This window comes from Oryx dammah, unplaced genomic scaffold (genome assembly GCF_014754425.2).
Source record: "Oryx dammah isolate SB20612 unplaced genomic scaffold, SCBI_Odam_1.1 HiC_scaffold_20, whole genome shotgun sequence".
Lineage (NCBI taxonomy): Eukaryota > Metazoa > Chordata > Mammalia > Artiodactyla > Bovidae > Oryx > Oryx dammah.
Genome location: NW_024070204.1, coordinates 43,023,338 through 43,038,424, shown reverse-complemented (window position 1 = coordinate 43,038,424; position 15,087 = coordinate 43,023,338). Strand labels below are relative to the sequence as shown.

Here is a 15,087-nt window from a genome sequence, read left to right as displayed (position 1 = left end):
CATTAGCTTTTTTTCTTTTTTAATTTGTAAGCACATTAAGCCCATAAGTAAGATATCTGGAGTCAGTATCTCCTCTGATATAGAAAAGTGAAGCTGTGCCAGCATTCAACTGACAATGATAAAAAGCACACAATCTCTAGATAATGTTCTTTCTATCACATGTGGAATAACTAAATGATTTCATATTGACTTGGTTACTTAAAAGCTCAGGGCAGCAGCCTGAAATTGAATTTGGTTTCTTGGAAAAACTTGGAACTGGAGCACATATGTCATTTCAAAGAATTAGGCTTAGCCTGAGTTTCCTTCAATTTCCTGGACAGGCTGCCTAAAAAAATCAGAACCAATAAATAGCCCTCCCATTTCTGATTGTATATGTGAGGAAACAACTTACCCTGTTAACTGGCAGTTTCACAATATGTGACCTATTACTTGAAATAACCCTGAAATTAATTAAAATAATCCATCAGTCACAAATATATACCACATATATTTAAAGTTTTTTTCCTTAGTTGGTAAGTGATTAAAACTTATGTTTGCTGTGACATAAATTGAGTAATAATTTTATCTAATTACATCATTCTGCTTCACTTTCTGAAACAATTTAAAGAGCTGATGTAATTTTTAAAAAGATAATATTTTAATCTGAGAAAACAAAGAAGTAGCTCTTTAAAACTTAAGAGATATAACTTTTAATAACCACAATCTAAGATTAGAACTTGAATCACAATCTGCTTTCTCTGCTCTTCTCTACAATGTCTAACTAAGCATGAGTTTTCATGGAGATCTTTTTCCTTTCTATAAATATTTAAGCATCTTTGCACTGACACATACAGTGGTTTATATACAAAATGTTATTAACCATATGTAAGACAATGAAGTTGAAAAAAATCAAAACTTCAGGTATTTGACAGAACTAATTGCTTTATACTTGTCAGCATAGAAAATCATAACTAAACTAATTGTAAAACATGTTGGTAAATTTCCCTCTGCTTGAAAGAAGAGTGACTAACAAGTTCAAGGAAATGATCACAAATAATTAAAAGTGAAAAATCAAGCTGACTTTAGGAATAAAAAGAAAGACTGGATGTTTGAGATGTTTGTCTTCATTCTGAATATGACAGAGTGAGAATTTGAAAGGTTAAAAAAGAAACAACTATGTGTTGTTTTACTCATCAGAATTTTAATGATAGATTATGAAAGGTACAAAGAAGAAAGACTTGTAAAACCTAATTTTTGTCATGATTTTACTAGAATAAATTTAATATGTTTTGTAAGGTTCTGTAAGTGAAAGTTAACTAATTATGCTCATGAGTAGCCAGTCTTTCTCCTTTCCTAATCTTTACATATTTTTTTAAAAACTTCCTGGTTTTAGCATAGAATAAGTACTCATTCAGATCAATCTCGTATAGTCTTCACATTTGTCTTATTGCGTGATAATCATGATGAATCCCACAGCCTTTAGTTGTCAGTGATTTAAAAGAGACGTACCTAAAACCCTCGAAGATACGGTGAGTAGATGCTATTGTGTTTTTTTGCAGATGAGAAATCAGAGGGTAAATTACTTGAGGTAAGTGTTGTAGAGCAAGATGAATGCTCAACCCACTTCTCAACTATTCTTAGTCTAACTCTTCTTCTAGTATCCATGCTGAGCTAACGCCTTGGCCCTCACCAGACTTTCTCTGAAACAGAACTTCCTCTGTAGTCATCAAAACAAGAGTTTATCAAATTTATACTCTCTTCGTTATGGGAGCAAATTATACAAAACATACATTTAAGAAAGATTTTCAGTAAATGTTTGAAACAGTTTGATCACTTAGTTAACTAGAAAATTAAATGAGCCAAAACGGCTTCACCATGTAATATAGTCAAATTTTTTAAATCTGTAGAGTCAACTACCCAGTATATCCGTGTATTGCATATGACAGCATTTTCTTCCCCTTGTGATGTACAAGTTTTAATTAAAGTGAAAGTCATTAAGGACTCTTGGACTATAAAATCACCAGTCCTCATAGGATTGAGGAACTGTAGCATTGCAGGTCTCCACCCCCCCTGCCTTAAAGCAGGCAATAGAAAATGAGGTTGTTTTCATTAAGAGGAAAACTAAATTTTATACCATTGCAGTAAGGGATGAGCAAGGGGGTCTTGTTTATCCATCTGCTTCTTGATTTCCAGATATGGTGCCTGGAAAAAAAAGTCATTATGCTCCTTGATTTTTCTTAAATTATTTTACTTTTTTTTGCAAAAGGAAAATCACCTTGACCAGGTATGTCTAATCCAGTTAAACATGAAGACTTGTGGTTGTGACATGATAACAACGACCATTACCCTAGTTGCTTCTCCCCAAGATGACATGAACTCTGACTTTCCACACTGCACAAAGGACTTGCCAGAACATTTGGATAAAAGGCTTAAATCAAATTTCAACCTGGCTCCCATGCACTGGGCCAAGTCCCTAGACTCCTGCTGAATCTTTGCTCAAGAAAACCCAGTGCTGCCGAAACACAAAAGGTACCTCCTGTGGAATTTTCTAGTTCCCCAAAGTCCCTTATTTTCACTTCTCTGTAGCCCCTTTCTGTTCCCTCTTTGTTTTCACCTTAGAAACCTTGGTCTTCTTGTTTCACTCAGAGGTGACCTCAGCTCACACTGCCAATCTCTGTCCTCTAACGCAGGACTTGATTAAATCTGTCTTGCCACCTTTACAGGTGTATGATCTCTCTTTGACATTTTTAACTTTTAACTGACATTAAAGCAAAACTTGTAATAGCTATAATCGTGCTCCTGTCTGAGGGTACTGACACTGGGTAGATCATTCCATGAAAAATCTGGACAAGATGTACATAAGACAACTCCTTCTTTTAAAAGTATTGATGGAATTCACCCAGACAATTAACCTTTTCATAAAATGAAAGGCAATCTGTTTGTGGCAATTTAGGTCTCATCTATAGGGCAGTACATTCTAGAAAATAGGACAGTATAATGTTATATTTATTTGGAGAGGTTTAAAGCATCTGATGCAATAAAACCTAATAGCATCCTTATGAGGTGTATGCTGAAGGAGGATGCAGCTTTACTCTTTACCATCTCAGCAGAGAAGAAACTGAGGCATCAAGCAACTTGCCCAAGATCACAAGCCACGTCACTGATGAGGAAATTATACCACGTGGGCCTCCAACCTCCCAAGATGACACTCAAGCATCTCCATTGCCTCCTATTAAAATAGCTTACACATGACCCAGAATAAAGGAGGCAATTCTTGGAACAGAGCTGATCCCAGAGACAGAGTTTGCAGCTATTCTTAAAACCAAGAATGATCTGGATCTATGGTACAGTACAAATACTCCATACCAAAGTCTTTGGCAACTAAAAGCGTATAATCATGGGTAAGATACTGCAGTAGGTTCTTTCTTCCCCCTCGGTGGAAATGCTTTGATTGTTTTTTTTTCCTTATACAAATAATACAAATAATTCCTTTTGTTTGAAAAGGAATTTGGATAATGTAGAAAGGGCATAGAAAAACTGCTAGAAAGAATGATGGCTTTTAAGCAAATGATGTAACTTGTGAATTAAAAGATCTATTTACTTACAGAGTGAAGTGAGCCAGAAAGAAAAACACCAATACAGTATACTAACACATATATATGGAATTTAGGAAGATGGCAATGATGACCCTGTGTGCAGGACAGCAAAAAAGACACAGATGTGTATAGCGGACTTTTGGACTCAGAGGGAGAGGGAGAGGGTGTGATGATTTGGGAGAATGGCATTGAAACATGTATAATATCATGTAAGAATCGAAATGCCAGTCTATGTCTGATGCAGGATATGACACGCTTGGGGCTGACGCGCGGGGATGACCCAGAGAGATGTTGTGGGGAAGGGGGTGGGAGGGGGGCTCATGTTTGGGAACACATGTACACCTGTGGTGGATTCATGTCAATCTATGCCAAAACCAATACAGAATTGTAAAATAAAAATTAAAAATAAATAAATAAATTAAAAAAAAAAAAAATAAAAGATCTATTTACCATTGTCTGACACCTACTATTTGTTGAATGAATGAATATTTGACTTCATAAATAAGTATCACAAGAATTAAGAATAAAATTTGGGAATATAAAAATGTACTTTGTCAGGACATCTGCAAATGGAGTAGATGTGATGGTGGGGGCAGGGGGGCGTGGCACAGAAGCTTTGCGGGCCCCAAGACTGGAGAAATCACTATTCCTTCCCCAGAGAAAGCCAATAACTGAGAGTAACACTTAGTATAAACCTGCAAGGGCCTCTAGGGCAATGCAAGCCTTGAAAGCACCATATGCAAACTGAACCCACAATGCGTGTTGTTGTCAATTACAGGTTATTAATTTCTACTTATAATGATGAGCCTTAAACTTTTCTCCAAGTCTTTGGCAGCAGAAAGGCCTCAATAATTCAATAAGATGTGCTTTTCCAAGTGTTGGACTATAGCCCAGTGACATATTAGATTTTCGTAATAAACCCAGATCCTTGCTCATCAAACTCTTCCACCAAAGCCTCCCTAATGGCCAAAAATATAAGCTCTCAAGGAGTCTGGTGTCTTTCAAAGTTGTTTTGAGATTTTGTATAAATATTCTAAAATATTTATGTGCAATTTATATTTGACAGAATATTTGTTTTTATTTTAACATTACAATGATGTTTTGAAATTACTACCATTAATTAAAGCTGACAGTCTAGGAAGATAGTACCAGATTTAACTTTTGCCTTAAGATATTCCAACAAATTCTCATCTGAGTTTGAGAACAGAGAGTTAGGATTATATTTATGCAATTACCCTCCAAAGTCACAGTGGTAGCATGCCAAAACACTGATGTGATTTCATTAAAACATCCTAGTACAAAACAGTTTTAAATTTTTTATGATTTTAATGATACTCTCACACAACAGGAAAGTCTTCATTTTACTGCATGGTCAATACTCTCAGATATTTTAAAAATATCATTTCACTCAAGCAAAACTGAACTGTATAAGACCACAAGATGATATACTTACTTGTGTCATTTCTCTAATAGAAGTTATGCTATCCAATGCTTTCATTACTCGATCATAGTTCTTCTTCTGTTTGAAGGGGGAAAAATAATATTCACTACAAGCCTTTGCAAGTCTGTACATCACTAGGCAAACACATATTATTTCTGTACCTGAATTTTCCATCAGGGTCAATTTGAAAGCAATAAATGTGTTGTGTACATAAAAGGGAAGATTTTAATAAGATGGCTCAAGGACATAGCATTTATAACTGAGTCAGAGGGAAGAAAAAAGAAAACAATGCTAGTTTTAGTGTAAGTATCAGTACATAAAACCATGTTTAGCTTACAGGGGAAAAACTCTAAGTACAAAAAAGCTATTAGGCTCCTGATTTTTGTTTTCACTACTAAAAAGTTAAGCCATGATGAACAGAGTAAGCACAGAATCCTTCTGAAACACGAAAATCCACTTTAAATCTTATAATTTCATCTTGCTTTTATTTTCTTTTGATTAGAAGGCTATTACCAAAAGAGTGTGACTAGTAAGTGTGTAAATGAGACCATACGCTCAACAGATAATTCATTTTTAAGAATAATGTAAATATGTATGCTATTACCATTTATGAAAGTAGGAAAGTTTTTCCTAGGAAATTTTATACAGTCATTGTTTCCATAAAATGATTTCAAGATGAGTAATAACAGAAACTGAAGCAATTTTTTCTCTCATGCAACTTGAAAATTGTGTTATTTCAGAAGAATTCTGCCTAACCTCCATGAATATTTACGAAATTGGTGTCTCAAGAAATGACAGCTGACCAACAATAGTAATTAAACTTTTAGTAACCTTCAGATAACTGGGGAGGGAGAGAGGGGAAGGCAAGAGAGGGTAAAAAAAAAATACGAAAGAAAAGGGAAAATTTGTCCCCTTACCCATGATTCTTAAAAATGAGACTACATATGTTATAATCTCAAAAAAAATATGTAATGAAATTAAAAGTCATATCGACCATTATAAACCAATTGATTATAGCTATTTACCTACCTTCTGTGCAGCGGGAATGAGTAAAGATCAGCATGTGAGGGAATTAAATGGGTCTAGTTTCGTGACAGTAAAGTTAGGAAAGTGATTTTAAAGGAGAAAAGGAGAGAAGTAACAGGGTACATGAAAGACAAGGTGGAAGTAAATCAAATTTGTGGAAAAGAATCATATTTGCTAAACAGATATAGAGTTCACGACAGGGTGTGGATTTGATGAGACGGTAATTGAGCTAAGAAAAAAGAAAGCTAGTGAGACTGAAGTCTCAATTATTATTACAGGCAACGGGTGCTGCACAGGGGTAATTACTTACCCTGGGGTTGAAGGCCAGCATCTGAGGATCGTTAGGATCTACCACAGAAGGATATGGCTCGAAAATGACAACTTTTCTAGGAGATTCCAATGCAGACCTACACATGGATACTAGTAGATCTACCACCTTGAAATACATACATAAGATAGTTACTACCCTTCAGGTTTTATTAAGAGTTTTGCCATTGTTTCTCCCTCTCGTGGTAATTAATCGGAAAGACTCAAGATAGCTATTAATCTCTGAAGTCTTTAATTTGTGGCTTTAGACTAAGTTTGACCAAGCTTGACTATTAATTTAAAGTAATTAATACATGTTGCTTCCAACTACTCACATTTTAATATCTCTGTCTCTAATATGTCTTCGTCATGAATACATACAATGTGCTAACAGTGTTGCAGGCTCTATGGCAAGACAGTGCACAAGATAGGCCCTTGCTCTTGTGAAATTCACATTTCAATGGAGAAAGTGTGTTGAAAAAAACAGTTAAACAAATATATGCTTAAAGACAGTTCCTGGCAGTGTCAGATGCTATTAAAAATAAAGCAGGCTTACGAGACCAAGGCAGTAGAGGGGACTGTTTCAGAGTGGCTAGGAAATGTGGTGATGTTTCTACAGAGACATGAACGAAGTGAGAGAGGAAGACCTGTGATTATCTAGGAAGAAACCATTCTAGGTAAAGGAAACTACAGAGAATGAGTCTGACCTACTCCAAGAAAAATAAATATCCTGACATCATCTCACTTCTTCCTACTCTCCTCTGACAAGGGACATTAAAGACCGTTGGCTTGTTAAACAAGATGATTTTATTCCTATGTTCTTCTATGATTCTTCTGCACAATTTTCCAAGAGGCAGTAGTATGTAGCAGTTAAGAGCATGGCTCCCTTCCCAAAACAATATGCTCTAGCAACCAATTCAAGAAAACCAATACTAAGTAGAGAGAGCTCGCCAGAACACAAGTATCAATAGTGTGATGACAAGAGGCCTCATAAGGAGGCAGCTGACTTAATCTTTATAAGGAAAGATAGCACCAGAAAATTTTGAAACAGGCATTTAAACAATGCACAGTAAGAGCAGGACAATTTTTGATTCTTAAAATGTGGTTAATGAGGAGGCATTGTGACCTAATGACAGTAGGGCTCACTCTGATGTGTGTATACTCACAAAACACATCCACCCAATTACAGCATCCAGAATTTCCAGTGACTGGAAACAATTACCAACACTCAAGCCATAGAGTATAGGATCTATAAACAACACCCTCCAAAGTACACAGACACAGATACCCCTAGGACTTACTCAGAAAATGGTAAAACTAAAACAGCTAATATGTCTCTACTACATTATTCCATTTATGTGTGTATGAGCACACAAACTGGATTCTAAGCAACAGGTATAATAATAGAGATATAATACACAAGAGAAGACTCTATACATGTACATCACCAGATGGTCAACACTGAAATCAGATTGATTATATTCTTTACAGCCAAAGATGGAGAAGCTCTATACAGTCAACAAAAACAAGACCAGGAGCTGACTGTGGCTCAGATCATGAACTCCTTACTGCCAAATTCAGACTTAAATTGAAGAAAAGTAGGGAAAACCACTAGACCATTCAGGTATGACCTAAATCAAATCCCTTATGATTATACAGTGGAAGTGAGAAATAGATTTAAGGGACTAGATCTGATAGATAGGGTGCCTGATGAAGTATGGACGGAGGTTTGTGACATTGTACAGGAAACAGGGATCAAGACCATCCCCATGGAAAAGAAATGCAAAACAGCAAAATGGCTGTCTGGGGAGGCCTTACAAATAGCTGTGAAAAGAAGAGAAGCAAAAAGCAAAGGAGAAAAGGAAAGATATAAGCATCTGAATGTTGAGTTTCAAACAATAGCAAGAAGAGATAAGAAAGCCTTCCTCAGGGATCAACGCAAAGAAATAGAGGAAAACAACAGAATGGGAAAGACTAGAGATCTCTTCAAGAAAATTAGACAACAAGGGAACATTTCATGCAAAGATGGGCTTGATAATGGACAGAAATGGTACGGACCTAACAGAAGCAGAAGATATTAAGAAGAGGTGGCAAGAATACATGGAAGAACTGTACAAAAAAGATCTTCATGACCAAGATAATCACAATGGTGTGATCACTCAAGCCAGACATCCTGGAATGTGAAGTCAAGTGGGCCTTAGACAAACAAAGCTAGTGGAGGTGATGGAATTCCAGTTGACCTGTTTCAAATCCTGAAAGATGATGCTTTGAAAGCGCTGCATTCAATATGCCAGCAAATTTGGAAAACTCAGCAGTGGCCACAGGACTGGAAAAGGTCCGTTTTCATTCCAATCCCAAAGAAAGGCAATGCCAAAGAATGCTCAAACTACCGCACAATTGCACTCATCTCACACACTAGTAAAGTAATGCTCAAAATTCTCCAAGCCAGGCTTCAGCAATACATGAACTGTGAACTCCCTGATGTTCAAGCTGCTTTTAAAAAGGGCAGAGGAACCAGAGATCAAATTGTCAACATCTGCTGGATCATCGAAAAAGCAAGAGAGTTCCAGAAAAATATCTATTTCTGCTTTATTGACTATGCCAAAGCCTTTGACTGTGTGGATCACAATAAACTGTGGAAAATTCTTCAAGAGATGGGAATACCAGACCACCTAACCTGCCTCTTGAGAAACCTATATGCAGGTCAGGAAGCAACAGTTAGAACTGGACATGGAACAACAGACTGGTTCCAAATAGGAAAAGGAGTACATCCAGGCTGTATATATTTTCACCCTGCTTATTTAACTTATATGCAGAGTGCATCATGAGAAACACTGGGCTGGAAGAAGCACAAGCTGGAATCAAGATTGCTGGGAGAAATATCAATAACCTCAGATATGCAGATGACACCACTCTTATGGCAGAAAGTGAAGAGGAGCTAAAAAGCCTCTTGATGAAAGTGAAAGTGGAGAGTGAAAAAGCTGGCTTAAAGCTCAACATTCAGAAAATGAAGATCATGGCATCTGGTCCCATCACTTCATGGGAAATAGACGGGGAAACAGTGTCAGACTTTATTTTTTTGGGCTCCAAAATCACTGCAGATGGTGATTGCAGCCATGAAATTAAAAGATGCTTGCTCCTTGGAAGGAAAGTTATGACCAACCTAGGTAGCATATTAAAAAGCAGAGACATTACTTTGCCGACTAAGGTCCGTCTAGTCAAGGCTATGGTTTTTCCTGTGGTCATTATGGATGTGAGAGTTGGACTGTGAAGAAAGCTGAGCACCGAAGTATTGATGTTTTTGAACTGTGGTGTTGGAGAAGACTCTTGAGAGTCCCTTGGACTGCAAGGAGATCCAACTAGCCCATTCTGAAGGAGATCAGCCCTGGGATTTCTTTGGAGGGAATGATGCTGAAGCTAAACCTCCAGTACTTTGGCCACCTCATGCAAAGAGTTGACTCATTGGAAAAGAATGATGCTGGGAGGGATTGGTGGCAGCAAGAGAAGGGGATGACAGTGGATGAGATGGCTGGATGGCATCACTGACTCAATGGACATGAGTCTGAGTGAACTCCGGGAGTTGGTGATGGACAGGGAGGCCTGGCGTGCTGCGATTCATGGGGTGGCAAAGAGTCGGACACGACTGAGTGACTGAACTAACACGAGTCCAAGTTTGATGCATGAAACAGGACACTCAAAGCCGGTGCACTGGGACAACCTTGAGGGATGGGATGGTGAGGGAGTTGATAGGAGGGTTCAGGATGGGGGACACATGTACACTCATGGCTGACTCATGTCAATGTATGGCAAAAACCACTACAATACTGTAAAGTAATTAGCCTCCAATTAAAATTAATAAACTATTCAATTTTTAAAAATAATAAAGATATAATAAAACCCTCCTTTCCATTTTCCTCTCCCATACCCACACCCCTTCTACCCCAGAAAGATGCACCTTAACCCAGATACAAACTGTTTTCAGCATAATCTGGCTTGTTAGTAAAGTAAAACCCAAGCAAGAATTCCTAAAGAAAGACTCATCAGTAAGTTAAAAGAGCCTTTTTTGAAATTTTTGGAGTCAAGAATTGGTACAATTTTATAAATATCTTAAAAAATTATATGGCATAGTATGCATTTGAAGCTTTGTAAAAATACATGCCCTTTATGTATGTGGTCAAATAATCTTTGACAAGGGTGCCAAGCAAGACCACTCAATGGGGATAAGAAAGTCTTTTCTACAAATGATGATGAAAAAGCTGCATATACACATGCAGGAGAATGAAGCTGGGCCCTTATTTTACACCACAAACAAAAATTAACTAAAATAGAATAAAAATCTAAACATAAAACCTTAAACTATAAGATTTCTTAAACTAAGAAAACTTTATGACAGGGGAAAAGCTTCACGACATTGGATCTGACAATGATTTTGTAGATATAAAACCAAAGACATGGGCAACAAAAACAAAAATTGACAGTACAACTATACCAAACTTAACTTTTATTATCAAAGGATAAAATCAAGAGAGTGAAAAAAGCAACATGGGATGGGAGAAAATATTTGCAAATAATTTATCTGATAAGTGGTTAATATCCAAAGTACATAAAAGACTCCTATAATTCACCAACAAAAGATTATATACCTTGATTTTAAAATGGGCCAAAAGAATTAAATAGACATTTCTTTTAAGAAGATATATAAGAGGAATATAAATCAAAACCACAATGAGATACCACCTCACAACCATTAGGATGGCTATTATCAAAAAAACAGAAAATACAAAGTGTTGGTGAGCATATGGAGAAATTGGTAGCTTTGTGCAGGGTTGATGGGCTTGTAAAATGTACAACCACTACAGAAAACAGTCTGGAGGTTCCTCTAAAAAGTTAAAAAGTAGAAATTCCATAAGGGTCCTGCTGGAAGTGACTATCCCACTTCTGGGTACATAACCAAAAGAATTAAAATGAAAACATCTTTAAGAGATGTTTGTACACCCATGTTTACAGCAGCATTATATACAATAGACAAGAGATGAAAGCAACCAAAATATCCATTGATGGATGAATGGATAAACAAAATGCTACCGACACATATAATGGAATATTATTTAGCCTAAAGAAGGAAAAGTCAGTCACCTCTTACAAAATGGATGAACCTTGAGGACATTATGCTAAGCGAATAAGCCAGTCACAGAAAGTCAGATACTATTGACTATAATCATGAAGCATCTAAAGTAATCAGATTCACAGAAACAGAAAGAAGGGTGGTTACCAGGGATGGGGGTAGGGGAAAATGAGAATGTCTGAACAAGTATAGAATTTCAATTCTGCAAAGATGAAAATATTACAGAAATCTGTTTCACAACAATGTGAATATATTTAACACTACTGAACTGTGCATTTAAAAATGATTAGTGTAGTAAATTTTATGTTATGTCTTTTTTACAACAATAAAAAAGGCAAAAAATGGATACAATAATAACCTGATAAACGTTCCGCTTTCAAATATTTTAATTAAATACCTTGAGCCAAAAGCTTCAAATCAAAACTACCCAAATAACTGCATTGTTTTGCCGATAATTTCAAAGTGAAAATAATAGATGTAGGGGTAGAGAATTTAACTAATAGAATATTTTTGTTAGTGTACATCCTAAACTAACTTCAAAGTAACAGTGCAACTACTCTGGCAAAATTCCACGCTGTCCACCAAAGTTTCATACGTTGCTTCCAAGGTATAATAGGGCTACTGCTTGGAAGCAACTGCTCTGCAAGCAATATTTCTACCCTTTTTGTCTACATTAGACCACATGACTGATCTTAACCCATGGACAGTAAGCAGAAAAGGGCTGAGCTGATGGACAGACAGTGCTCCTTTTCTCTCTTCCCCTCTACTATACACCACATGTTGAAAACACAGCAGACCCACATGGTGAACTGAATCCATTTCCTTCAATGATGAGAGCTACCCAACAAACATTCTAACCAGACAGTTGTATGAGTTAGAAATAAAAGTGTACCATATTAATAGTTTATCTATTACAGTAGTCAGATTTGGAATCTTGGCACAAAGAAAGGTTTATACTACAGTTTTTGAATTTGTATTCTATTTGCAGATGGTAACTTTTCCATGGAATAAAATGGTGTGTTTTTTTGGAGAAGAGGTATATTTAAAATTGTAGACCACTGGCTTTCAAGCATTTCAATAGTAATTCCTTTTTTGTTTTTTAAGAAAATTGTATGTAAGAGCGTCAGTACGTAAGAAATAAAATAAAATGGAGCTGCCTTCTAGTTAAAGCAGTATTTGGAGGCCTGGAATTCCAGCTGTTGACACACTCATCCCAGACCAGTCTCCTGCAGATCCCTCTAAGGAATGTTCGTGCAACCTCCAGAGCTCCTCAGAGCTCCATGAAAAATTCAAGAGTCAGCTGATGAAACAAGACCACAGAGATACAGTGCTATTTAGAAAAAGAATCCAATTACATGTAATCTCTAAGATTACAGCCAGAATACTGGGGTATATCTTTAAAGAGGTTAAAAGAATATTCTGCATTGGCATTCAAGTAGAATCACTAAATTCTCTAAAATTTTTTTTTTTTGGATATTGATCTTTAGAGCTGAATCATTAAATTGATCAAAGTGAAAACTTGTGTTTTGTTACAATTGTTACATAATCCAAATATAATTTCACTGTAAGATCCATTATTTTTAGACATGTATCTATAATTAGAGGGGAAAAAGTCACCTATTATTCTATCAACTTAGCCTACTGTTAAGAGGTTAATTTTCCTTCTAATCCATTGTGCCTTATTTCTAGGCTTTACTTTCTTCCCTGATTAAACTGTATGAAAGACAATTTACATCCAGTAAAACGCTTAAATGTTAACCATACTACTCACATAATTATACATATACATACACACATACATATATACCCATGTGAAAATATGTGTTTTTGTGTATGTATATTCATATACACCTGTGTAAAGTTTATTTTTACATAGCTATACAAAGCATAAATTAAAGTATCTTTTCTTTTTTTGAGCAATATTAGTTTCCAAGGGATGAGAAAACCTTTTACAGTAAAAAAAAAAAAAAGACTCACCACAGTCAGATAAATTTGAGAAATCCTCCAAATAGTCATTTTCTTCAGTTTTAGAGATTCTTAGAGCTTTTAGTGTGCAAATTTGCACACACTGGATGCAAAGGTAATATTAAGCTGGATTTTTAAAGTTTATTTTAATCATGGAATCATTTTTTCCATATCACAACTGGTCAATGTTCTACTGTTTGCTTCATTTTCATTTGTAACTTATTACATCACAAATACTACCCTTAAAATTTCATCAAGTGTTTGCATCTCATTTTAGCACATCAGTGAAATAATTAGGTTAAGGGAGTGTAAGTCCATGAGGCCTGGGCTGTCTGTGTTAACTGCTTTATCTTAGTCTAGTGTATCACCTGTTACACAGCAGGCATTTGATATTTACTGCAATGATGACCATATGTCTCTTGTATGATCATTCTTCCAACCCATCTTTGTGAATTTTTAAAAATTCTCTTACATTTAGTTTCCTTTGATTTTTAGTAAGGTAAATATTTTCTCATGTTTCTTTACTAACTACAGGTTCATATTTGTGAATTGTGCATTCATTTCCTGTATTAATTTGTAATGATATTCATGTTTTTCCTCTCAATTTTTATGAGCTTCCGTGTAATTAAGTTAGTAGCAAAATACACTTTTTCATAATTAGCTCTTAGTGCTCACTATTTTTTTCAGGTAAAAGATGTAAAATATGTATGGACTCAGATCTGTTGCTTTTTTCTTTATGATTTCTTATATGGGCATAAATGCATGAACCACATGCCCTACATAAGCTGTACATGCTTAATGTGACTCTTCTCCAGTTGAGATATAATACTTTTAGACACTTATAAGGTAATACTTAAACTTTTAAAGTATAAGTCTTTTGGAATTTGACTTTGCACACAAGTGTAAAGACCTAAAAGTGTTTCTTCCCCCCATGCTGCAAGTCAGTTGTTTCTATCACACTAAACCATTTTTATTTTATGACATGATGTGATACCTCCCTTAATATATAAAAAATGTATTTAAAACTTGAACAATTATGGGGATTACTGGACTTTCTCGTCAGTACTTTCCTTGCCAGTACTGTATTTTGTTAAAATACTACAGAATTACATAATATGGTTTTGTGTCTGGTTGGTCTAGCCTCCTTTAATTAACATGCACTATTTTTTGATTTTTAGAATTTTCTCATCTATTAGTATTTCAGTCATTTTCAATAAATGAACAAAAACTAGTTGAAATTTTAATGAATTACATGATGTAATACATTTTGGCATCTTTACAATTGTTTTTCTTCCTTTCCAGAAACATGGGATGCTGCTCTACCTCCAAGTGTTTTCTCTGTTTTTATATTTCTCTTCCTATGTTATAAACACTGCTACTGTAAAACTGAACGCTCTCTTTTTATTACATGTTCTGCCCATTACCTTTTCACCTAAGTTTTAAAAATAAATTGGCTTCCATTTTATGGAGAAGGAAATGGCAACCCACTCTAGTGTTCTTGCCTGGAGAATCCCAGGGACGAGGGAGCCTAGGGGGCTGCCGTCTATGGGGTCGCATAGAATCAGACACGACTGAAGTGACTTAGCAGCAGCAGCAGCAGCCCATTACCTTTTCACCTAAGTTTTACAAATAAATTGGCTTTCATTTTA

General features: G+C 35.8%; 1 protein-coding gene across 1 annotated transcript in view; it reads right to left on the bottom strand.

Annotated features, from left to right (window-relative positions):
- Positions 1-15,087, bottom strand: part of PARP8 (poly(ADP-ribose) polymerase family member 8) — a 195,653-nt gene that overhangs the window by 19,758 nt on the left and 160,808 nt on the right. Inside the window, exons 17-20 of the mRNA XM_040262467.1 lie at positions 6,353-6,478; positions 5,029-5,094; positions 2,114-2,181; positions 392-440 (exon numbers count right to left, since the gene is read on the bottom strand). Of these exons, the coding sequence (XP_040118401.1) occupies positions 392-440; positions 2,114-2,181; positions 5,029-5,094; positions 6,353-6,478 (309 nt within the window). The remainder of the gene's footprint in view (positions 1-391; positions 441-2,113; positions 2,182-5,028; positions 5,095-6,352; positions 6,479-15,087) is intronic.